Consider the following 25421-nt stretch of genomic DNA (forward strand, 5'->3'; position numbering starts at 1 on the left):
AAGGACAGATTGAACCTGGAAAGCCAAATTTGACTCGTTCAGGAAGGCGTCATCTGCAGTTCGCCGACTTATCTTCTACATTCCAAAGTTGTGGTCATTCATAGATGTGAACACCATCCTTTCCTTAAATCCAAATAATAGGCTTTTCAAATTCATCAGTTCTAATCACTTACACACACACGATTAGAGAAATTCGAACACACACGATTAGAGAAATTCAAGAGTGAACCACAAAGTGTGATGAGAGAAAGACACCAAACTTTACCTTTATTCGCGCAGGCCATCCATCTCAAGTCACGGATCTTGTTCTCTTCTCGGCCGATGAGGTACGTGAACATGCGGACCTGCAGGTGGGGCCAGTTGTACTTGGCGAAGATCTTCTCGAAGTTGTAGGGGGCGCCGTCCGTCACCAGCATGATGGCCTGGTTACACTGGGACCCCTGACCGCTCTTGTTATACTTTGAGTTTTTCTGTTGGCAGGTGGTGTTATTATTTAGTGGTCAACCCACATACTTGCCAGCTCACCCACATGTGCAAGGACGTCATTTTTTTTTTTTTTTTTTGGTATGTGTGTGAGAGTGAAGGGAGATTGATACTCAGATAATGCTAACTTTACATTAGTGCAGAAGGCAAGTTGCAAGAAAAAAAAAAAAGAAAAAGATTCATAACTTTGTTTTTCTTTTGGGAGGGGGAGCTACATGCATCATAAATGTTCCTGTGCAAATAACATGCTGCTTGACAGGTAACTTTTATACAGACAAAGACATGGCATGCTTCATTCACTGAAAAAAGATAGTTTTGTTGAAGATACTACATTTTCCGTTAGTTTGCATACAATTACTCAGCCTCTCGTTCCTCCATTCATGCATATATATATATATATATATATATATATATATATATATATATATATATATATATATATATTACTGGAATGAGCGCGCACTTTCATAGAACACGCAATTCCCTACACCAATAATGATTCGAACAGCTACAGTTCGTGTGGGAGCTGAGTACGCCATCTGTAAGGCTGTATGGGCGTACTCAGCTTCCACACGAATGCTAGCTGGTCGATATCATATATATATGTTTATATTTTTTTATATATAGATAGATAGACCCCAGCCTAAATCATGTACCCATTTATCGACAAGCCCCAAGGGAAAGAACAATCATATATATATTTGCAATAGGTTACAGTGGTGCGCGTGATCTAGTATTTGCTGATAACCACAAGGAAAATGAAACACGATGAATTTACAAGGAAAATGCAGGCCTAGTTAACGGTTCAGTTGGGTCAGTTACATATAAAACTCTCGAGGTGGCTTTCAACATCGTTGAAGCCACTGGCTGGCACAACCTTCCACTCAAGTATAGGAAGTAACGAAGATCTTGTGAAGTAGACTAAATAACCCACGTGTAGACCAGGTATAAGCTAGGAACTTGTGACGTAAAGTCACTCTCCACTGATGTTCCAGAGGAAGACGACGACTTGGGGTTCATGTCCGCAGAACTTGGCAAGCGCACCCTTCCCCCTCGTCTCCAGCCACTATCATCGAACCACTAAACCTTTGTATCAAGGATGGCAAGTCTGTCTGCAGTAATGATTACCATCTACAGAAGTTCACCATGGGACCCCCCCCCCCCCCTCTGACGTGCGGGATTTCGAAGTTAAGTTTCCATCCGGCGTCTTAACAACAAGCCCCTCAGAAGGATTCGGTAAACAGATGACATGATTTGCAAATGGCCAATTAATGAACACACCGGAGATCATCTTCCTAGATTCAACAGCCGAGATATTTCTATAAAGTTTACCTGTGAAGAAGAGAATGAGGGAACCCTACCTCTCTTGGATGTCATGATGCACACATATGAACCAGTTAAAGATCAGCATTTTTAGAGAACTTACAAGTTTCTGCTCGTATATACAATTTCACTTAGCTCCACAGGATGAGTAAAACAATCCGTGTTTACCTCAGTACTAGTTCGTGCAGTCCAGAATTTCTTGGCGAAATCAACAAAATCTATATGAAATTGCATCGTCCTTAAAGTACCCTAGGACCTACATTGACAAATCTTTGTAGTAAAGTGTCAGAAAAACATCTTTACAGTTCAAGAGCCAAGGAACTTATAGCACCACAATCCTTAAGGAATTTATCAGTGATGCATTTAACAATACATTGAGAAACGCTTATAAAAAAAAAGAAAAAAAAAACCGCATGAAAATTCATGAATTTTACTTGGGACAAAGTGCAACAGAATTGAATATAAAGCAGCATCAGTTTAATGTTCGTGTTGGGCAAGAAGCCAGTGCTCTATCATTGCAAAAGAGAAACTTTGGCCATCTTAATGACTGGGACAACGCTCAGAATAGTGTCTTGTCATTCATTTGTGGAGAGAAATATCATAAACTCGAGCTTGTTAAACACAGTTTCAAAAGGAATCTCATCACCAGTCTAGGCCTGTACAAAGTAGATTCTTTCTTGATAAACAGAAGAATTGTCAACATGCACAAGTCTGTAAGCTGCATTACGACCAGACCTCTTCCCTGTGGCCACCTGACCCCTGCCTGCGACCACCTGACCCCTGGATGAGGCCACCTGACCCCTTGCCTGTGGTCACCTGACACATGGTTTTGGTCACCTGAACCTTTGATGACCCCGACCCTTGCCTCTGGTGATCACATTTCTAAACTGATAATACCACGTGACCCTCACCTGACGAGGTCATGCGCCTTACATCATATATATATATATATATATATATATATATATATATATATATATATATATATATATATATATATATATATATTCCTTTCTTATCCACAGGGAAATGAAACACGATAAGTTCCCAAGTGCTCATTCGTGTAATGATCACATCGTAAGGGGAGATGCAAGAATGAGATAGAAGACGTGAAACAATTAGTTGATGTACAAGGAGGAGACGTAGGCAAGACGCCATTGGTAAACGCTTGTTTACCAATGGCGTCTGGGCTACGTCTCCTCTTTATATATCAACTGACTGTTATACGTCTTCTATTTCATTCTTGTATCTCCCCTAACGATGTGATCATTACACGAAAGAGCACTTGGAAACTCATCATTTCCTTTTTCTCGTGCTTATCAGCAAATACGAGATCACGCACACCACTGTGACCTCTTTTTTTTTTTTTTTTTTTTTCCCCAAAAGAAGGAACAGAGAAGGGGACCAGGTGAGGATTTTCCCTCAAAGGTCCAGTCCTCTGTTCTTAGCGCTACCTCGCTAACGCGGGAAATGGCGAATAGTATGAAAGAAAGAAAGAAATATATGTATATATATATATATATATATATATATATATATATATATATATATATATATATATATATATATATATGACAACAGTCTGCTAATAACATATACATAAAAAACAACTGAAGCAAATGAAAAGGATTGAGAGATCTTTCGTATATCACATTTTCAAAATAACACGAGTCAGGCATACAAGGAGGTCATGGTGAGGTGTTCCGAGGTAACCTCGGGGTGAGGAATCCTACCTTACCTGACCTGTCAACCTGAGGTCACGTAGCCAGATGCCTCTCACAGATCAGATCCGCCTTTACCTTCACATAAACTGCCCAGAGCTCAGGTTAACACCTTTCCAGTGGAAACCGCAATGAAACAGGATTCTAAACTGTTTCTTTCCAGAACACAGTTTGCATCTTGAAAGTTGGTCCCCAAGCTACATGGAGGTCAAAAGAAGCTGTGTGCTGAAATAAGGCGCTATTGTGCAAGATGCTTCTGGCGCTACATTTAAGTTAACCAATACGCGTTGCCAGAACTTATCCATCTCAAACTTACCACAAGTCTTAGAAGTCCTATCCACGATACCAGTCACATCCATAGGTCTATGATGGATTAATAAGCTTTTGCTTAACGTGCTATGTAAAAGCCACCAGGACATCAAGCTTTCTGAAGGTTGGAAGAACATCAGTGAAATTTTCATGGAACAGTAGAACAAAAATATTGTTTCTTTTCCCCGAGTCGTGTATCCATTATTTTTTTTCCCTCTGGCTGCGCCATGATATTGGTTTACGATTTTTGTTCGATACTGAAGCGTCTCGCCTATCTCTTGAGATTTTTCTTTTTCACCTTAGTATCTAAAAATTCAAGGTAGTACAATCATTTAAGCTCCTGGAAACAGATGAGTACACAACACGGGGAAGACAAGAAACACAAAACATTTCTTTCATCATTTCACGATAATTCTACTGATAATGTTCCATGCCGATATTATATAGCAAAGGCCTGGAGACTCTCACATAAAACACGACGGGGATAAACGACCTTTTCGAACAAGGATGTGACAGGTAGCGTTGACAGAATTCCTTGTAAAATATGTCATAAGTTTGACATTAGTCAGTTTGGAAAATAGTTGGTAATACGAATTAGGAAACAAATATAATGTCAGAAGAGGACATTTTATTTTTTTTAATCATAAAGCCACTTTTAGATATCATATTGATACTGGAAACACTTCCTCCATTAAGAATAAAAAATTTACTATTGAAAGAAATATCGTGGAGTCCTATTCAAGCACCGGTTATTTTGCAATACGAAAAGATGGGTAAAATGAATTTAGGCTATGGTCATTTTGGATATCATATGCAAATGACGGATGTTATCTGTCAAACGCATGTGCTGACGTGACTTCATAACGACCAGCCCTACAGACCCTCCCATGGTTTACCCCGACCGCTTCACATGCATACCACATCGCTACTCTTCACTCTAGCCCGTGCACGCCTTTCACCCTCCGGCATGTACAGGCCCCGATCCCTAAAAAAATCACTCCATCTTTCCATCTCTTAATTTGGTCTTCCTCTTCCCCTTGTTCCCTCCACTTCCAACACATATATCCTCTTTGTTAACCTTTCCTCACTCATTCTCTCCACATGCCCAAACCACTTCAGCACACTCTTCAGCTCTCTCATATGTATATATTTTTTTCTATTTACAACACCTCTCTCTCACCCTTTTATTACTCCCTCGATCAAACCACCTCTCACTACTATTGTCCTCAAACATTTCATTTCCAAGACATCCACTTCCTCCGCATATCTCCATCTATACCCCAAGCCTCGCATCCATATGATATTACTTGGACTGCAATACCTTTAAACGTACCAATTTTTGCTCTCCCAGATAAAGACCTCTTTCCACAAAATCTAAAGCGTTCCCAAAGCCTTCGTCCCCGTACCCACCCCATGACTCACTTCCATTGCCATGCTTCTGCCATGTTTAATCCCAGGTATCTAAAACACTTCACTTCATTTTTCTTCCATTTGAACTCACACCTAAGCTAATATATCCCTGGATTGTGCTAAACCTGATAACGTTGTTTTTATTCACATTTACTCTCAACTTCCTCCTTTCACGTACACTTCCAAACTCAGTCACCAACTTCTGCAGTTTCTCAGTCGAATCTGCCACCGGTGTTGTATCATTAGCAAACATCTGACTCACTTCCTAGATCCGCTCATCCCCTATAGACTACTCGCCCCACTCCAAGACTCTCGCATTTCTACCCCTCACCCACCCCATCCATAAGCAAATTAAACAGCCATGGTGACATCACACACACCTGCCGTAGACCAGCCTTCACGTGGAACTACTCACTCTCTTTTTTCGTACTCGTACACATGTCATGCCCCTCGATAAAAACCTCTCATTGCTTTCAGCAGCTTTCTTTCCACACCATATATTCTTAGGGCCTTCCACAAGGAATCTCTATCAACCCTATCATATGGTTTCTCCATATCCATAAATGCCACTTATAGATCAATCTGTTTCTCTTAGCATTTCTCACACACATTCTTTAAAGCAAACACCTGATCCACACATACTCTTCTGAAACCACACTATTCCTCGCCAGTCTGATGCTCTGAATGTGCCTTCATTCACACAATCACTTCTCTCACATACAACTTACCGCATGCACTCAACAAACTTATACCTTTGTAGTTAGAACAGTCACCTTTATCCCCCTTGTCAATATACAATGGCACTATGTATGGATTTCACCAATCTTCAGGCACCTCACCATGATCCATACGTACACTGAAAATCCTAACTAACCAATCAGCAACATAGTCAACCCATCTTAACAAATTCAACTGCAATACCATCCATTCCAGCAGCCTTGCCACATTCCTTCATACTTGAGCCTTTCACCAACTCTTCTCTCCTCGCCAAACCACTCCAAGCCTTTGACTATTTCAAGCCATTTTCAAAGATACAGAGTGCTTTATTTAGTACGAAGGTTTGACATACGAAAGATCTCACAGCTCTTCTCTTTGTTTTTGTTGGGATTTAGTATATATTATGGCGCATATATATATATATATATATATATATATATATATATATATATATATATATATATATATATATATAGAGAGAGAGAGAGAGAGAGAGAGAGAGAGAGAGAGAAAAGAAACATAATTATGGTTGAGTTGAGGGCCTACGAAAGTAAAACACTTTGCCCAGAATTTATATATGATAATTACACACACACACACACGAACATAAGACACACACGCACATACACACACACAAACACTTATTCCAATATGTGTAATACCCTAATATCCGAGCAACTTGTATACTTTATAACATTCTGATTCATCATCATCTTCAGTTTTAGTATGTTAAGCATCATCATCATCATCATCATCGTTAATAGCATTATTATAACGTGGACGAATACATCCAGTTAGATAACTACTATAAGAACCAGATAAGCAACGTGGACGAATACATCCAGTTAGATAACTACTATAAGAACCAGATAAGCAACGTGGACGAATACATCCAGTTAGATAACTACTATAAGAACCAGATAAGCAACGTGGACGAATACATCCAGTTAGATAACTACTATAAGAACCAGATAAGCAACGTGGACGAATACATCCAGTTAGATAACTACTATAAGAACCAGATAAGCAACGTGGACGAATACATCCAGTTAGATAACTACTATAAGAACCAGATAAGCAACGTGGACGAATACATCCAGTTAGATAACTACTATAAGAACCAGATAAGCAACGTGGACGAATACATCCAGTTAGATAACTACTATAAGAACCAGATAAGCAACGTGGACGAATACATCCAGTTAGATAACTACTATAAGAACCAGATAAGCAACGTGGACGAATACATCCAGTTAGATAACTACTATAAGAACCAGATAAGCAACGTGGACGAATACATCCAGTTAGATAACTACTATAAGAACCAGATAAGCAACGTGGACGAATACATCCAGTTAGATAACTACTATAAGAACCAGATAAGCAACGTGGACGAATACATCCAGTTAGATAACTACTATAAGAACCAGATAAGCAACGTGGACGAATACATCCAGTTAGATAACTACTATAAGAACCAGATAAGCAACGTGGACGAATACATCCAGTTAGATAACTACTATAAGAACCAGATAAGCAACGTGGACGAATACATCCAGTTAGATAACTACTATAAGAACCAGATAAGCAACGTGGACGAATACATCCAGTTAGATAACTACTATAAGAACCAGATAAGCAACGTGGACGAATACATCCAGTTAGATAACTACTATAAGAACCAGATAAGCAACGTGGACGAATACATCCAGTTAGATAACTACTATAAGAACCAGATAAGCAACGTGGACGAATACATCCAGTTAGATAACTACTATAAGAACCAGATAAGCAACGTGGACGAATACATCCAGTTAGATAACTACTATAAGAACCAGATAAGCAACGTGGACGAATACATCCAGTTAGATAACTACTATAAGAACCAGATAAGCAACGTGGACGAATACATCCAGTTAGATAACTACTATAAGAACCAGATAAGCAACGTGGACGAATACATCCAGTTAGATAACTACTATAAGAACCAGATAAGCAACGTGGACGAATACATCCAGTTAGATAACTACTATAAGAACCAGATAAGCAACGTGGACGAATACATCCAGTTAGATAACTACTATAAGAACCAGATAAGCAACGTGGACGAATACATCCAGTTAGATAACTACTATAAGAACCAGATAAGCAACGTGGACGAATACATCCAGTTAGATAACTACTATAAGAACCAGATAAGCAACGTGGACGAATACATCCAGTTAGATAACTACTATAAGAACCAGATAAGCAACGTGGACGAATACATCCAGTTAGATAACTACTATAAGAACCAGATAAGCAACGTGGACGAATACATCCAGTTAGATAACTACTATAAGAACCAGATAAGCAACGTGGACGAATACATCCAGTTAGATAACTACTATAAGAACCAGATAAGCAACGTGGACGAATACATCCAGTTAGATAACTACTATAAGAACCAGATAAGCAACGTGGACGAATACATCCAGTTAGATAACTACTATAAGAACCAGATAAGCAACGTGGACGAATACATCCAGTTAGATAACTACTATAAGAACCAGATAAGCAACGTGGACGAATACATCCAGTTAGATAACTACTATAAGAACCAGATAAGCAACGTGGACGAATACATCCAGTTAGATAACTACTATAAGAACCAGATAAGCAACGTGGACGAATACATCCAGTTAGATAACTACTATAAGAACCAGATAAGCAACGTGGACGAATACATCCAGTTAGATAACTACTATAAGAACCAGATAAGCAACGTGGACGAATACATCCAGTTAGATAACTACTATAAGAACCAGATAAGCAACGTGGACGAATACATCCAGTTAGATAACTACTATAAGAACCAGATAAGCAACGTGGACGAATACATCCAGTTAGATAACTACTATAAGAACCAGATAAGCAACGTGGACGAATACATCCAGTTAGATAACTACTATAAGAACCAGATAAGCAACGTGGACGAATACATCCAGTTAGATAACTACTATAAGAACCAGATAAGCAACGTGGACGAATACATCCAGTTAGATAACTACTATAAGAACCAGATAAGCAACGTGGACGAATACATCCAGTTAGATAACTACTATAAGAACCAGATAAGCAACGTGGACGAATACATCCAGTTAGATAACTACTATAAGAACCAGATAAGCAACGTGGACGAATACATCCAGTTAGATAACTACTATAAGAACCAGATAAGCAACGTGGACGAATACATCCAGTTAGATAACTACTATAAGAACCAGATAAGCAACGTGGACGAATACATCCAGTTAGATAACTACTATAAGAACCAGATAAGCAACGTGGACGAATACATCCAGTTAGATAACTACTATAAGAACCAGATAAGCAACGTGGACGAATACATCCAGTTAGATAACTACTATAAGAACCAGATAAGCAACGTGGACGAATACATCCAGTTAGATAACTACTATAAGAACCAGATAAGCAACGTGGACGAATACATCCAGTTAGATAACTACTATAAGAACCAGATAAGCAACGTGGACGAATACATCCAGTTAGATAACTACTATAAGAACCAGATAAGCAACGTGGACGAATACATCCAGTTAGATAACTACTATAAGAACCAGATAAGCAACGTGGACGAATACATCCAGTTAGATAACTACTATAAGAACCAGATAAGCAACGTGGACGAATACATCCAGTTAGATAACTACTATAAGAACCAGATAAGCAACGTGGACGAATACATCCAGTTAGATAACTACTATAAGAACCAGATAAGCAACGTGGACGAATACATCCAGTTAGATAACTACTATAAGAACCAGATAAGCAACGTGGACGAATACATCCAGTTAGATAACTACTATAAGAACCAGATAAGCAACGTGGACGAATACATCCAGTTAGATAACTACTATAAGAACCAGATAAGCAACGTGGACGAATACATCCAGTTAGATAACTACTATAAGAACCAGATAAGCAACGTGGACGAATACATCCAGTTAGATAACTACTATAAGAACCAGATAAGCAACGTGGACGAATACATCCAGTTAGATAACTACTATAAGAACCAGATAAGCAACGTGGACGAATACATCCAGTTAGATAACTACTATAAGAACCAGATAAGCAACGTGGACGAATACATCCAGTTAGATAACTACTATAAGAACCAGATAAGCAACGTGGACGAATACATCCAGTTAGATAACTACTATAAGAACCAGATAAGCAACGTGGACGAATACATCCAGTTAGATAACTACTATAAGAACCAGATAAGCAACGTGGACGAATACATCCAGTTAGATAACTACTATAAGAACCAGATAAGCAACGTGGACGAATACATCCAGTTAGATAACTACTATAAGAACCAGATAAGCAACGTGGACGAATACATCCAGTTAGATAACTACTATAAGAACCAGATAAGCAACGTGGACGAATACATCCAGTTAGATAACTACTATAAGAACCAGATAAGCAACGTGGACGAATACATCCAGTTAGATAACTACTATAAGAACCAGATAAGCAACGTGGACGAATACATCCAGTTAGATAACTACTATAAGAACCAGATAAGCAACGTGGACGAATACATCCAGTTAGATAACTACTATAAGAACCAGATAAGCAACGTGGACGAATACATCCAGTTAGATAACTACTATAAGAACCAGATAAGCAACGTGGACGAATACATCCAGTTAGATAACTACTATAAGAACCAGATAAGCAACGTGGACGAATACATCCAGTTAGATAACTACTATAAGAACCAGATAAGCAACGTGGACGAATACATCCAGTTAGATAACTACTATAAGAACCAGATAAGCAACGTGGACGAATACATCCAGTTAGATAACTACTATAAGAACCAGATAAGCAACGTGGACGAATACATCCAGTTAGATGACTACAAGAACCAGATAAGCAACGTGGACGAATACATCCAGTTAGATAACTACTATAAGAACCAGATAAGCAACGTGGACGAATACATCCAGTTAGATAACTACTATAAGAACCAGATAAGCAACGTTTCTTGCCGCTCCATATCAGTATTGTGAACGTGTTCGAGAAGGCAAGAACAAATCGTGGAAAGAAAACGTATTTTTCTTCTCGTACATTTCCTAAGATCACAGCTCCACTGTTTGTTATCATTTTGTTATTTGTCAGACACTTAGGAAATCCTCACTTACCAGCCAAGTTTCACATGTCATGATTTTTTTTTTCATTTTCTCAAATTTTACCATGGGGAAAAAATCATAAATTTCATCTTTTTTCGTTTCGTCTAAAACTAACAAATAATTTCATTACAATCATTTTCCTGATAAATATTTGAAGTTCACGTTGTATTCATTACAAAGAAAAAATACCTTAAGACTTTCTGTTCTATGCATTAAATTTCTAATAATTAATTCTCTTTTGGTCCAAGGTGTGCATATAATGTTTAGTCTCTAGTTTTCTTTGATTTTTCCGATTTTTTTTCTATTTCTCGTTTTAGAACTAGGACTTATGTCAGAACTTTAACAAAGGCTGGCGGCTGTTGAATCATTATTTTCATTATAATCTGTCTGTGAATAATGTCAGTACCTTGCCGTTACCTTGAAATACGAAACTCAAATGCTTACAAACCACATCAATCCCTCTTTTTACTTTTTGTACTACTGTTGTTGTATCGACAGCTCACGCCAATGGAGAATTTCCATCACCTGGCTGACATATGACAAGGACAAATATAAGAGAACTAAAAGGGAGAACCTTTCCCCTAACACACACACATTGCCAGAAAACATCTATATCTCCTGGTTTGTGGTGAACAGATGGCTGACTTGTTCATAGCTGAAGCATTATATATATATATATATGAAATCTTAGGGTGCACTTCCATAGAGAAGGTTATCTTGAACATAGCAAATTCACTTAAAAAGTAAGTAATCATTTGACTCTTGCTTAAGTATATACCTTGGTGAAGTATTTACAATCTGTGCACTGAATATCAAGGACTAAATTACAAAAGATCATTTCTATGACATGAGTGAGTCAAGACAATGTAAACAAGACATCTCTCAAGAGACACTCAGCGACTCGGAGCGAGTCCTGGGGCTCTTGTCCCACCATTAGATTTCTTTTAATTGAGAAGCAAAACTGCATTTCTAACTACTGATATCCAAGTACTGTATTTTACACCAAAGCGGTATCAGTTAGGTACTGTCCTCGCTAATATAAAGGCAAATACTCCCAGAGAAAGAGGACATGTTTGGGGAAACAGTCTGTAGGAATGACATGGTTCTACACCCAAGTGAATTTCCAATAGGATGAAAACAAACAGACCGAGGGAAAAGCTAATGTCCACCTGACACGGCTCAAGTACATGAATTCTTTGAAAATATAAAAAAATTTGCTACTCTAATCTTCTGTCCTAACTGGGGTTATAAATGCCTGTCAGATATTATGTTTTGATAACATTAATAACCATGAATATTGATTATTCAAATGATTTACATACTATCTCTCCTTGTAACGCAGGGGGAACTGATGACCTTTTCATTCGACATGAAAGCAATGATATTTGAGACGTCTGGTCCGTGATATATGCACCGATACCCAACTGTGGTCTTATTAAATTATATGTACAAGACAAGACCTCTCAGCTGGATGTCGGTCATATATGATAAGACCAACAGCAGTCGAACTTTAGGTCTCATTGCTTACGAGCAAACTACTGAAGACCATTTTCCTGTCATGAAACTCTTTCCCTTGAGAGGCCCTTTGATTTCTAGAAAGATTTATTTGCAATCTAGAGCAATGGTGCATAACTAAAGGGAAACATAATGGCCAAATTTCCGAATCACCGCTTGAGGGGAAAACTATATAGCTTTGATGAAGAAAAATCTGTTGACGTTCGACTTAGATCCACCACACACAACAGACCCACAACTACCAAGATCTAAGAGAGACCCCCCTCCCTCCCTCAATCTTTCGCAGATATGTGCAGACCCTCCAGTATTAAGAACCAAAGAAGACCCTCAAGCCGTAATCTGGACATTTAGCCTGCAGGTGCCATCATGTGCGTCTATCGAAGTGCCCCAAGTAAAAGTAGAGTTGTCTGAGAAAAAAAAAAAAAATAGAAAGACAATCATTTTGTAAAAAATGGAATCTATACAAACAAGAAGTTGGAATCGTTTCACTAAAGCTGAAATTTCAAAATTAAACATTAAAGATGAATTTTGGTGATATATATATATATATATATATATATATATATATATATATATATATATATATATATATATATATATATATCCAAATGAGAGGTCTGGAAAGGTTCGACTGGGAAAAGATACTGGAGAGGTGAGGAAGAGAAGGTAGAATTTAGAGGAGGAGAGAACCCAATTCAGACGACAGTGGAGAGCGAGTCTGGAACTCAAAGCTGCTATAACAAGTTTGGGAGCGAGATCCGCCCGTGTTGGGCAAGGTCTCTTGGAAGTCGCCAATGTGATAAAACCTCAGATAGAGGAAGGCCCAGTGGAGTGAATGCTTCAGCTGCTGAAGAGATGTTCTGAGGTGGTCAAGTGTGGCAGATCAAGAGCTCAAATGTAGAAAGACTGTATACACATACTGGTGGAAGCAGGCATGATCGTAGGCCTGCACATTTCCATTAGAAACCAGCATTATATATATATATATATATATATATATATATATATATATATATATATATATATATATATATATATATATATATATGTAATAGAAAGGAGAGTGAAAAGATAGAGAACCGAAAACGTGTAAGGGTGTGACCAGTGCGATGGTTTATCCATGCGTCGGTTAACCCATGCGTCGGTCAACAGATGCGTCGGATAACTCGTGCGGCAGATAACCCATAGGTCGGGTAAACCGTGCGTCGGTTTATCCATGCATCAGTTACACCTCCAAGTCGGTTAACTCATGCGTAGATTAATCTGTGCGTCGGATAACCAAGTGCGTTCGGCTAAAAATGGTGCGTAAGGTGAGATTAGCGTTCCCTACTGGCATGCACAACAGAGTCAAACAAAACATGACAAGTGTGTGTGTGTGTGTGTGTGTGTGTGTGTGTGTGTGTGTGTGTGTGTGTGAGCAGGGAACCTGGGTCTGGAGGCGTGTGCTGGATGGCTTCCATCACATTGCTTCACCCTGGATTTCCCTCCTGATTGGTCAGTGTTGAATGTCATCTTATTGCCACTTGTTTGTTATAAACAGTTGATTCATACGAACGTTACTTTTAGGAGAAAAAATTAAATGTATCTATAAGTGTTATCATTATAATCTAATACGGATCAAAAATAATTCGGGTTTCACGCATGTCGCCCGTGTTAACACAAGAGCTGTTACCTGGTAAATGATTACAAGGAAGAGATTTTCTCGAGTTTGCGTACTGAAATGAAGAACTATTACTCCATTATATATGTGTGTGTGTGTGTGTGTGTGTGTGTGTGTAACTTCCATAATGAACTATGTTGGAGCGGAGGTGGTAAAGACTCATAAAGTTGGAGCGCAGTTTTAATCTAAACATTTTAGTAATAGGATGACAGAATCATCAAGACATCAAACCGGTTTCGCAGTTATCTCACCTCGTTGCACTACGCGTCCAGTTCGGTTTTTACGCAGCTCATTGTGAAGACTCCAGAGAGCAGGGAGGCGTTGCCATGGGTTCACCTCTTAAGTACAGTGAGGGCATGTGTGCACATGCAAACCACAGGAAAAGGTCACTGTACCATATCAGTGGGCACAGGGATCACACGGATGACTTACATTGACACTGTTTCAGGGGGTAACACCGCTCAACACGAACATGAACTTCTGAACAGTACGACTCCTAAGAATGAGTTTACCACTCATGATGGTAGATGGATCTCTACCATCATAAATGCACGCTCGAAGTGGTACGGAAGCTGGCCTACTCGAGAGGTGTCCTGGCATAATTTGAAAGGAGAGGCAATGAGGAACATTGAAAGCATTAGGCCAGGCATGGATTTGCCTATCGACGAGAGTTGACAACTCCATAAACGACACCAAGTACATCACCTGAACATGGATTGATGAATCATAATTTGCCTTCGGAAAATTCCATGACCACTGGTGCAGTCTTTCTGACGCGGCCGACGGTAGCCGAGAGCGGGTAGCGCTAAACGCTAGAGAGGGAACTGGAGAAGGAACGGAGCCGTGTGCCAGCATGGCCAGTCAGGAGATAATGTGGTCCACGCGAGGTCTAATGGGCGAAATCCCTCTGTTTATCGCTCCATGTCTGAATGCTCAAGTCAAGTTCACAGATGAAATCCACTGTGGCGATACATTTGGGTTAAAGCTCCGCTCCAACCTTGTATTTCATTACTACCTTAACTCCACTATATATATATATATATATATATATATATATATATATATATATATATATATATATATATATATATATATATGTGTGTGTGTGTGTGTGTGTGTGTGTGTGTGTGCTTTAAGGAGTAAGGAATTACTTCATGGCTACATATATGCGAAAATATTGCCCTCTGTATGAACAAGAGTTGTATGTAAGATGAAGAATGATTTGCGTCACCGAACTCCTACTTGAAACACGTATCTAAGTTACTGTTGGCTTAACCGAGTTCTCTGTCAGCCGTCAAGACGAGTGTAACTACAAAAATGATACTTTTCATGCCATTAATACAAGACTTTATCCACTGCATAAAACCTGAGCTCACTTCGGGCTCACTTCGACGTCTGTCCCTGCATCTGAATTCTAGAAACTACGGTAGTGATGATTTCATCTTGTTACGTGCAATGCTTCCTGGCGATCTGTTATACTACCATCGTCTCTGGGGTATAGCCATTTAGATACCTACTGTGATAAGGGAAGTGTTCGATATATAAAGCAAAAAAAAAAAAAAAAAAAAAATCTCTTCCACTACTACCACTACAACTACTACTACCACTTCTACTACTACAACTACTGCTACCACTACTACAACCACTACTACTACAGCTGCTGCTGCTTATGTAAATATTACACAAATACTATAACTGTGTCCACAACTGTAGCCACTACAACCTTCTAATCTTAACACTATCGTTAATAATAAACCCTACAGCTACTGCTCCCTGTACTTCTAAAGCTATGCTACACCTGTTCTTAACAGAATCAAACCATAAGTAAAGTACTCCGCTGTAATATCTGCAAAGGTTAGCAGTGAAGTAAAACTGTAATAATTATAATCATTATACTGAAATAATCACATATTTATACTACTACTACTGATAAGAATGATGATAATGATAGTAATAAATATAATAATAATAATAATATAATAATAATAATGTTAATAATAATAATAATAATAATAATAATAATAATAATAATAATAATAATGATAATAATAATAATAATATAATAATAATAATAATAATAATAATAATAATAATGGTAATAATAATAATAATAATAATAATAATAATAATGGTAATAATAATAACTGAAATGATAATAACAGTAATAACAATAATATAAAAAGAGGAAGTGAATTGATAATATTGATGACAATCACATATATTACTATCATATGTTATCATCATGATCATTTTCATATCATAATAATCACTGTGTATCACTATGATTATGACTATCATTTCATGATCAATATAATGTGATATATGATCATCACTGTCATCAATATTCATCATATCATCGTTATATTCCAAATAACTAAAACAAAAACGTTTACAAAATAATAATCAACTTTAACCTTGACTACAACACAAAAATCCTAACATTAGTGTGATCTACAGTTCAACAAAATAGTTACAATATGCAAATTCTATAAAAGGTAAGACATGTGCTCTTAGAAATCTATCTATGGACATGTAATAATCATAGAACTATTCTGTTCATGTGAAAGTCTCACCTACTGGTACACGGAGCGGTGTCTGTGCCTGTTTCTTCGTGAAAGAAAGAAGATAAAATGTGTTGACCGGGAGAGGGTAAAGAAATCTACGCAAATATTACGTATTCTTTTCGCTGTGTAGTGGCAAGAGCTCCAGGCGTGAGTGGTTAATTCCTTATAACTTACAACAGTAAGCCACCAGCCACATATAGGTACAAAACCGTAAATATACAGGGAATTCTTCGTTGCTCCTCACTAGAACGATTTCTCGTGCGCGCATGTATGTGCGATGGCAGATTTATAGCTATATTTGAGGTGGCAGAGCTATAGCTATATAGCAGCAGAGTTATGGCTGTATGAACGGTGGCAGAGGTATAGCTATATCAACGGTGGCAGAGGTATAAGCTATATGAACAGTTGCGGTGTACAGCTATCGGTACGGTGGTGGCAGACCTATAGCTATATGTACGTTGACAGAGGTAAAGCAAAACATACGGTAGTAGGTCTGTAACTATATATGTACGGTGAGAGAGGTGTAGCTATAAGTACGGTGACAGATGTACATATATAAATGTTCGGTGGCAAAGGAAGTCGCTATATATACGGAGGTAAAAGTAGAGATGTATATGTACGGTGGCACAGTGGCAGAGGTATAGCTATATTCACGGTGGCAGATCTATAGCTTTGTGTGTACGGAGGCACATTCATAGCTATATTCACGGTGGCAGAGGTACAGCTATATATACGGTGGCAGAGGTACAGCTATGTTTACGGTGACAGACTTATAGCAATATTTACGATGGCCAAGGTATACGGTGGCATATCAATAGTTATATATGAACGGTGGCAGATCAGTGTATATATATATATATACATATATATATATATATATATATATATATATATATATATATATATATATATATATATATATATATATATATATATGACGAGAGATCTACAGCTTTCTTATAAGATATTGCCAAATACATTAAAACGAAGATTCCACCCAAAGACGAGGGCAAAATCTATATATTCACATAAAAATGAAAGATGATTATTTGTTCGTCATTTTGAGTCATTGCTTGTGTACACCTTGAACCAGAATGTACGTTAAGAAAAAAAGAAAAAAATAATAACAAAGAGAATATGACCAACTGACCCAAAATTCAAAGAGGAGCAGAGAAGACGAAGATAACACCATAAACATCGAAACACCAAGGAGTCAGCGGTGCAGGCATTACAGCATGCGGGCCATTGCTAACAGCGTGAGCAACCTACCTTGCTGTTGGACTGTGGTGAGCAAAGCAGAGAGTTTATGCCATGGAAGGAGAGAAGAAAGAAAAAACAAAACAATTTTGCCGTAAGGAACAAAGTTAGCTCTCACTAAATCTTCATCATAACTCCTTTCTTTTTTTACACAAAAGATCACATAAGCTGACCGGGGGTGGTGGTAAGAAGAAAGAGAGAGAAAGATAGAGAGAGAGAGAGAGAAATCATTAGCACATTTCTGATACACATCTGTTTGGAAGAGCAAAAGGCCCATTCCACTCTCTCTCTCCGACATGTGTGGTTGGTGAGACGCCTGGGGAAGACAGTGCTACACCTGAACCCCTCCGGTCAACGCTCTGCAAAAACCCTACCAAACACCACACTATCTCTGGTCATCATCCATGGCCAACAGCTTTCCTAATCTCCATAGAGCCAGGCTTACACTTGGAAACTCCTCTCTGATAAGTTCAAAAAAAAAAAAAAAAAATAAATAAATGTTTAGAATAAAGAACAGTGTGTATATAGGTGTCTTTGTGTGTGTGTGTGTGTGTGTGTGTGTGTGTGTGTGTGTGTGTGTGTGTGTGCTTGTGTGTGTTTTCGACTGTTTCAAAAGGGGAGTTTGATTCAACATGACCTCAGTCTGGTTGTGAGTAAAATGACCTCAGTTTGGTTATGAGCAACATGACCTCAGCTTGGTTATGAGTGAAATGACCTCAGCTTACTTATAAGTAAGATTACCTCAGCTGCTTTATATATAACATGACCTCAGCTTCGTTATGAGGAAAACGGCTCTAGCTTGGTTATGTGTAACATGACCTCAGTTTAGTTATGTATAATATGACCCCAGCTTAATCATGTGTAATATGACCTCATCTTGGTTATGTGTAAAATGACCTCAGCTTGGTTATGTGTAACAGGAACTCATTTCTGTTAACAGTAACATGACCTCGGTTTAGTTATGAGCAACATGACCCCAGTTTAGTTATGAGCAACATGACCCCAGTTTGGTTATGAGTAACGACCTCAGCTTGGCTATGAGTAACATGACCTCAGGATGGTTATGAGTAACATGACCTCAGGATGGTTATGAGTAACATGACCTCAGGATGGTTATGAGTAACATGACCTCAGGATGGTTGTGTGTAACAGGACCTCGATTTGGTTATGAGTAACATGACCTCAGTTTAGTTATGAGTAATATGACAACCGTTTGGTTATGAGTAAGAGTGTGACTGTAAGTGGTCATCAGTGTGCGGTCATCTGTGTTGGTTATCTTACGCGGACGAGATGACCTGGAGTAACCGGAGAACAATGATATACGTCAACACTGTAGAGTGGCTTCAACACTCTCATAGTTTACACTGTGAATGCGTTCCAATGCGAAGAAGAAGACGAGGAAGACGACGACGAAGACGAAGAATAAGAATAAGAATAAGACGAAGTCGAAGAAGAAGACGAAGAGGAGGAGGAGGAGGACAAAGACGACGACGACGAAGAAGACGAAGAGGAGGAGGACAATGAAGGAGACAAAGGAAACGACGACGAAGAAGAAGAACTTAAATGAGAATTGATAATGAATTGGTCTTCAACACAAGATGCAGTCCTTTATCTAAGATATGAGCAAGAGAGACGGAGCGGCCAGTACTATGTAGAGCAGGTGAGCTGGAGGAGGTGGACACGACACAAGGAGTCATACAGAAGCCTTATTCATCTGGGCTCCATTTATGACACCCTGGCCAGCCATAGCTCCTGTGATATTACTGACTCACTGGGTGTATTGGTACATGATCACAGGATGACAGAGGGAGGGAGAAAGAAAAAAAAAAAACAAAGAAAAATAGAAAGATCTATCCATAGAAAGAAGAAAAGGAAATTTAAGAGAAAGAAAAAGTAAATTAGAGAAAAATCAGATTGAAAGAAAGTAACAAAGGAGAGAGAGAGAGAGAGAGAGAGAGAGAGAGAGAGAGAGAGAGAGAGAGAGAGAGAGAGAGATGGTAACTAGGTTACTTATTTTACCGTATTTCTATTCTGCATGACAAGACTTCACACCTCGAGATTACGATTTCTTCACCTCATTTAGTAAAAGAGAAAGCATTGAGAAAACTGAATAGGCATGAAAGAGGTCAAAAACTTATGGACAGATTTAAGAGGCAATTAAAAACAAACTATGAGACTCGACTAAATTGGCGAAAATTAAGTAGAAAAAAAAAAAGAGGGTTATACCATTAGATTTTTTTTTTTTTTTTTTTTTGCCCTCGAATAAGAGGGTTGCTTAAAGTTAAATTAATGTGATTTGTTTGGAAGAAATTTTGAATTTTTCACAGAAACATTAATTGGAAAGTTGATAAGGTTTACAAAGTTTTTTTTCTGTGCAAAGACTGGCTATGAATTTCCTTGGGAATAGGGGAGGCAGTAATCGAACGAGGGAGGGAGGAGAGAGAGAGAGAGAGAGAGAGAGAGAGAGAGAGAGAGAGAGAGAGAGAGAGAGAGAGAGAGAGTGTAAGAGGGGAGACATGAAGAACACTCGCCAAAGACAGAGAGAAAAAGACAGAGCAAGCTGCAAAGGCATATTTAGATAGATAGATAGATAGATAGATAGATAGATAGATAGATAGAGAGAGAGAGAGAGAGAGAGAGAGAGAGAGAGAGAGAGAGAGAGAGAGAGAGAGAGTCTCACAGACCCAAGCTCCAAGCGAGGTGGTCTAGCCTTAATACATACACACACACACGCCTCCCTCCCTCTCCCTCTCTCTCTCTCTCCCCTTCAGTGTACTTGAGCATGTCAGTGTAGAGCGCGTTGTATGCCAGTGTACTACATATCGTGTGTATCTCAATGCTGAGGTCATCCCGGGAACTAGCGCTGTTGAGCGTGGGAGACGCACGAAGCACACCCGCGCCCCGGAGTCAAAAAGCTGTCCTATATAGACTAAAGAAGTAATGTAAACAATATGAAGAAAAAAAATATACACACATATATATATATATGAAAGCAGGTGAATATCTGAAAGAAATTTATATCTTTTAGATGTGACTTCTTTCACAGAAACTGCAAAGCAATGGACGTAATAGGCATTGGATACATGAAAATGATATATCAAAAGTAAAATGAAAAAATTATATTCTAAGTGACTATTCATAGGAAAAAATATATTGGCAATTCTATATGCTTCTTTACATTAAATGGGTCAAAAAACACGATTTCATTCCATGACATATCAATGAAAATACTGAAGAAAGGGGCATAATCTTGTATGCATAATATCAACCATAAAACAAATCTAAGGCTTAAACAATACTCCTTATGGACTATGACACTAGTGAAAAAATACAATCCAAAAAATTTGACTTCTGAGTTGAATGTCTAATTGCAAAAGTACTGAACACTACCTCACGTTCATGAGAACCAAGGAACGAGAGAGGGAAAAATGAGTCAATGGTGAAATTAAAGTAATTTGGATAGATGAAGAGAGAGGAAGGCTGTAAAGTGGACGAGGGAGATGAGCGATGGGTAGGATACTTAGATGATGGGCAAGACGTTCAAGGAGTCGCCCCCTTTAAATAAAAAAGACTTAAGGGAGTGAGGGAGGTAAGGAAAGAGGGAGGGAAGGAGGGAGGTTGGGAAGGGCGGAGGGGGGTGAGGGAGGATTGGCGTTCCGGATCTAGGGAGGCTGGAGAGAGAGAGAGAGAGAGAGAGAGAGAGAGAGAGAGAGAGAGAGAGAGAGAGAGAGAGAGAGAGAGAGAGAGAGAGAGAGGTGTGGCTAGGCTAAATGGCTACATCTTCCACTACAACGAGTACCACAGATCATTCAGGGCAATTATGCTGCGAGAGATCATACAGACACAGGCGTGGGGTGGTTGAGTAGTTGGCTTGGGGGGAGGGGAGGGGGGGGATAATTGGGCTCTCTCTGAAATGAAAATACTAATTTGTGGTGTAATTTGGGAGATGAAAAAAGGAGCCCCGGTGTTTTTTTTTTTTTTTTTTTTTTTGCCCCTTCTTTCTTCCTAATGGAGTGGTCTGACGTTTCCACTAAGGAGGGAGGAAAATGAGAAAGAAATGTCCGTATTTGGGACTGACTTGAAAATGATGGTAAACAAACCAACAACATTTTGTAATATACAAAGGTAAAAAAGATGATCCAAATCTGCAAATTTTCTTTTACTTTAACATGGGTTTACTTAAACAGGGAAAATATAATAATAATAATAATGATAATAATAATAATAATGATAATAATAATAATAATAATAATAATAATAATAATAACAACATCAGTGGAAAACAAATTATGGCTAACAATTATGGCATTGTTCTATCCATTTTACATATCTAAGACTTTCGCTGGTTCAAGGCCAAAAAGGAATTACAAGAACCAGAACACTTGATGAGTGTTCCTTCAAGCAAAACCTGAAAAAGGGGCGAGGGGGGGGGGGTGTTCTGTGCCTATGGTAAAGAAAGAACGGGACGTGGAGGAAGGAAAATCTGACTGAAAATGGTATGGAGGTAGAGATGGGTCGACATGAAGGTAATGGGTGACGTAGGAGAGCCTGCCATCATGTGGAGGTCGTAAGATTAAAGAAAAAAATAAGTGAGAAATGTCAGGGTAACAGAGATGAAAACGTCGAGAGGTATCATGCATTGCTTACCCGATGGAGGAGTTCAAAGGCGGTCGTGAGAGCCTGGGTAAAATTAGCAATGTCTTTGGTCTCTCCGTAGTTGAGCATCTTCTTGAACTCGCCTAAGTTCTCCAGATTAGCCTGTTGTCGTCAGGTGTTGAAAAGGCAAGCATTTTAAGATTGGCTGGATGTAAAAGTTCCTTAACCTATGGATTCCACACATCATATTGGAAAATGATCCATCCTACGCCTAGAAATTGAACAGACACAAATTTAACTGGGAATCATTAGATACATATAGAGCCCAAGTAGATCCCAGGGGACGAATGTAATTACTTCGTGCACAGAGGACTAAAATACGAGATATGAGGGAGATAAAATGTTTGCAGAGGAACTTTCCCTTGTATTAATTCACTGACGTACCTACCGTTCTTTATTAACTAGTTAGAGGCATTTATTTAGTGGGGGTTAATCATTGGCACTTTCTGGGTCAATGCAAGTCATTAAATAAAAAAAAAAGACGGACGCATTTAAACATTTAAGTACTTCAACTTAGAAGAGGATTCACAAGAAACAAAGGAAGGGATATAAAATTCGTTTCCTCTGGAGTACTTATTCGTTGAACTTACAAAGTTACAACACAAGTACACGGTAGGTAAACGTGGATACACTACTGTTCTTATCTCCAGTTTACACCTTTATCCCCATAGTCTGCAAATGTATATCCTCAGTTCGAGAACTTCCATTTGACGTACAAAATACCTGCTTCAATTGGATACAGGTATACAGATATACACTCTGAATGTCGTATAGCACACCCATCACAGTAGATAACACCTTCATTCTTCAGTTACACATTCTTTACATCACTGTGGTAAGAACCTAGGCTATTCAATTACAACCTCTCCAATTCTGATGTACGATCTTAAAATATACATCTATAATCCTCAGTACCTACAGATTCACACCACACAGATCTACATTTGTACATATGTACCCCCAAACTACAGTTCTGTACTTTTAGTACCTTGATCTACACACTGTGCCTCTCTCAGTACACAGATTTACACCATCAGTACACCGACCTGCACCAGCGTGTCCTTGAAGCAGGGCACGAGTTCCTTCGTCAGGACGCTGAAGTTGAAGACGTTGACGAAGTCGTTCTCATTGAGCGTCTCCAAGATGTTGAGGACAACGTGCTTGGCGATCTCACGACGGAGGCCAGTCATGGAACCTGCGGGTGACAGGGGCAGGTTAGTGACGAGGTTAGTGAGCCTCAGGTAAGGAGGGAGGAGGAGGGGAGAGTGAGGGCCACCGGAGCTCCACCGGAAGAGGGATGAGAGCCGGTCGTCAGGTGTTGAGGATTTAAAGGAGAAAGTGAGAGGCCGCAGAGACACCAGATGTTTAGAGGAACGGAGAGAGAGAGAGAGAGAGAGAGAGAGAGAGAGAGAGAGAGAGAGAGAGAGAGAGAGAGAGAGAGAGAGAGAGAGAGAGAGAGAGAGAGAGAGAGCTTTCTGTTGTTGAGGATGATAAGAGAACAGAGAGAAAAAGATAACATATAAGCAGATGACTGAGGACAGGAGAAGACAGCTATCAGAGCGCTGTCTTCAGGTATTCAGGGGTGAGGGAGGGGGGAAGAGAAATCAAAGGAGGGTGTTCTCAGCGGACGCTGGGAGGGGGGTGGGGTGTGGGTGAGAGAGAGAGAGAGAGAGAGAGAGAGAGAGAGAGAGAGAGAGAGAGAGAGAGAGAGAGAGAGAGACGTCAGCAGGAGCAGGAGTACGAAGAGAGAGTAGCTATCCATATCCGACAAGCCGTGGCCCGGCCTTAAAGCAGTGTGCCGCATGCACCGTCTCTACAGCTGCTGCAGCTACAGGAAATTTGCATATTTCTACCACCGCCGCACTGTACCAGGAGCAGCAGCAGTATACACACATCATCAAAACCAACCAACGTGAGTCATCCAGGGACACTTGGCAGTGACGATAGAAAAACCAAATCAAGGTGTCCGGGACGGTCACCCAGTGTTCCAGCCAATCACTACATCCATTCTAGTATATAGGCTAACCTACCTACGAAACGCATTAGGCTGCCCTGACCTGATGGTTGCGTAGCATGGCATCTGGGTAGCAGTGGCCTTGTGAACTTGTCCACGCGTGGCACCTGGCACAGACGATGACACCTACTTACTAGAGAGAGAGCAGGTCACTCGCTCATCCCCTGACTAGTACTACAAGCTGCGTTCTCGCCCCTTCACCGTGTCTACCCACACGTATCTACAATCCACTGATACTTGAGGTTCTCGTTCTCAAAACTATCGCTTTCAAGTGTACGACGATGCTTTTTGTTCAATTGTTTGTTTGTTTGTTGTCTCCTTTCTGTTCAGGTACTTATTTGTCAAGACCTTCAGACGTTCTTGCCACGCTACTCACCCGCCTACTGGAACAAATCCGCCACCTCCCGTCATTTCCTATATAACATAATATTCACAGTCTACTCAACTCCATACGAGTCATTATATACTCTTGCCCTTCCCTTCCCTGTCTACCTGACTAATTTCCATTTTCTCGACCTATCTGCAATCCTAACTACCCCTCTACCCTCTTTTTCCCCTGACGACATAACTACTTTCTAATCCAGC

The 25421-nt window shown here is 39.3% G+C and overlaps 1 protein-coding gene across 1 annotated transcript in view; it reads right to left on the reverse strand.

Annotated features, from left to right (window-relative positions):
- Positions 1–25421, reverse strand: part of LOC139764789 (uncharacterized) — an 821726-nt gene that overhangs the window by 231974 nt on the left and 564331 nt on the right. The window contains exons 7-9 of the mRNA XM_071691681.1: positions 23869–24017; positions 22814–22924; positions 266–458 (exon numbers count right to left, since the gene is read on the reverse strand). Coding sequence (XP_071547782.1) covers positions 266–458; positions 22814–22924; positions 23869–24017 — 453 coding nt within the window. The remainder of the gene's footprint in view (positions 1–265; positions 459–22813; positions 22925–23868; positions 24018–25421) is intronic.

The sequence above is a fragment of the Panulirus ornatus genome, chromosome 4 (genome assembly GCF_036320965.1).
Source record: "Panulirus ornatus isolate Po-2019 chromosome 4, ASM3632096v1, whole genome shotgun sequence".
Taxonomy (NCBI): Eukaryota; Metazoa; Arthropoda; class Malacostraca; order Decapoda; family Palinuridae; genus Panulirus; species Panulirus ornatus.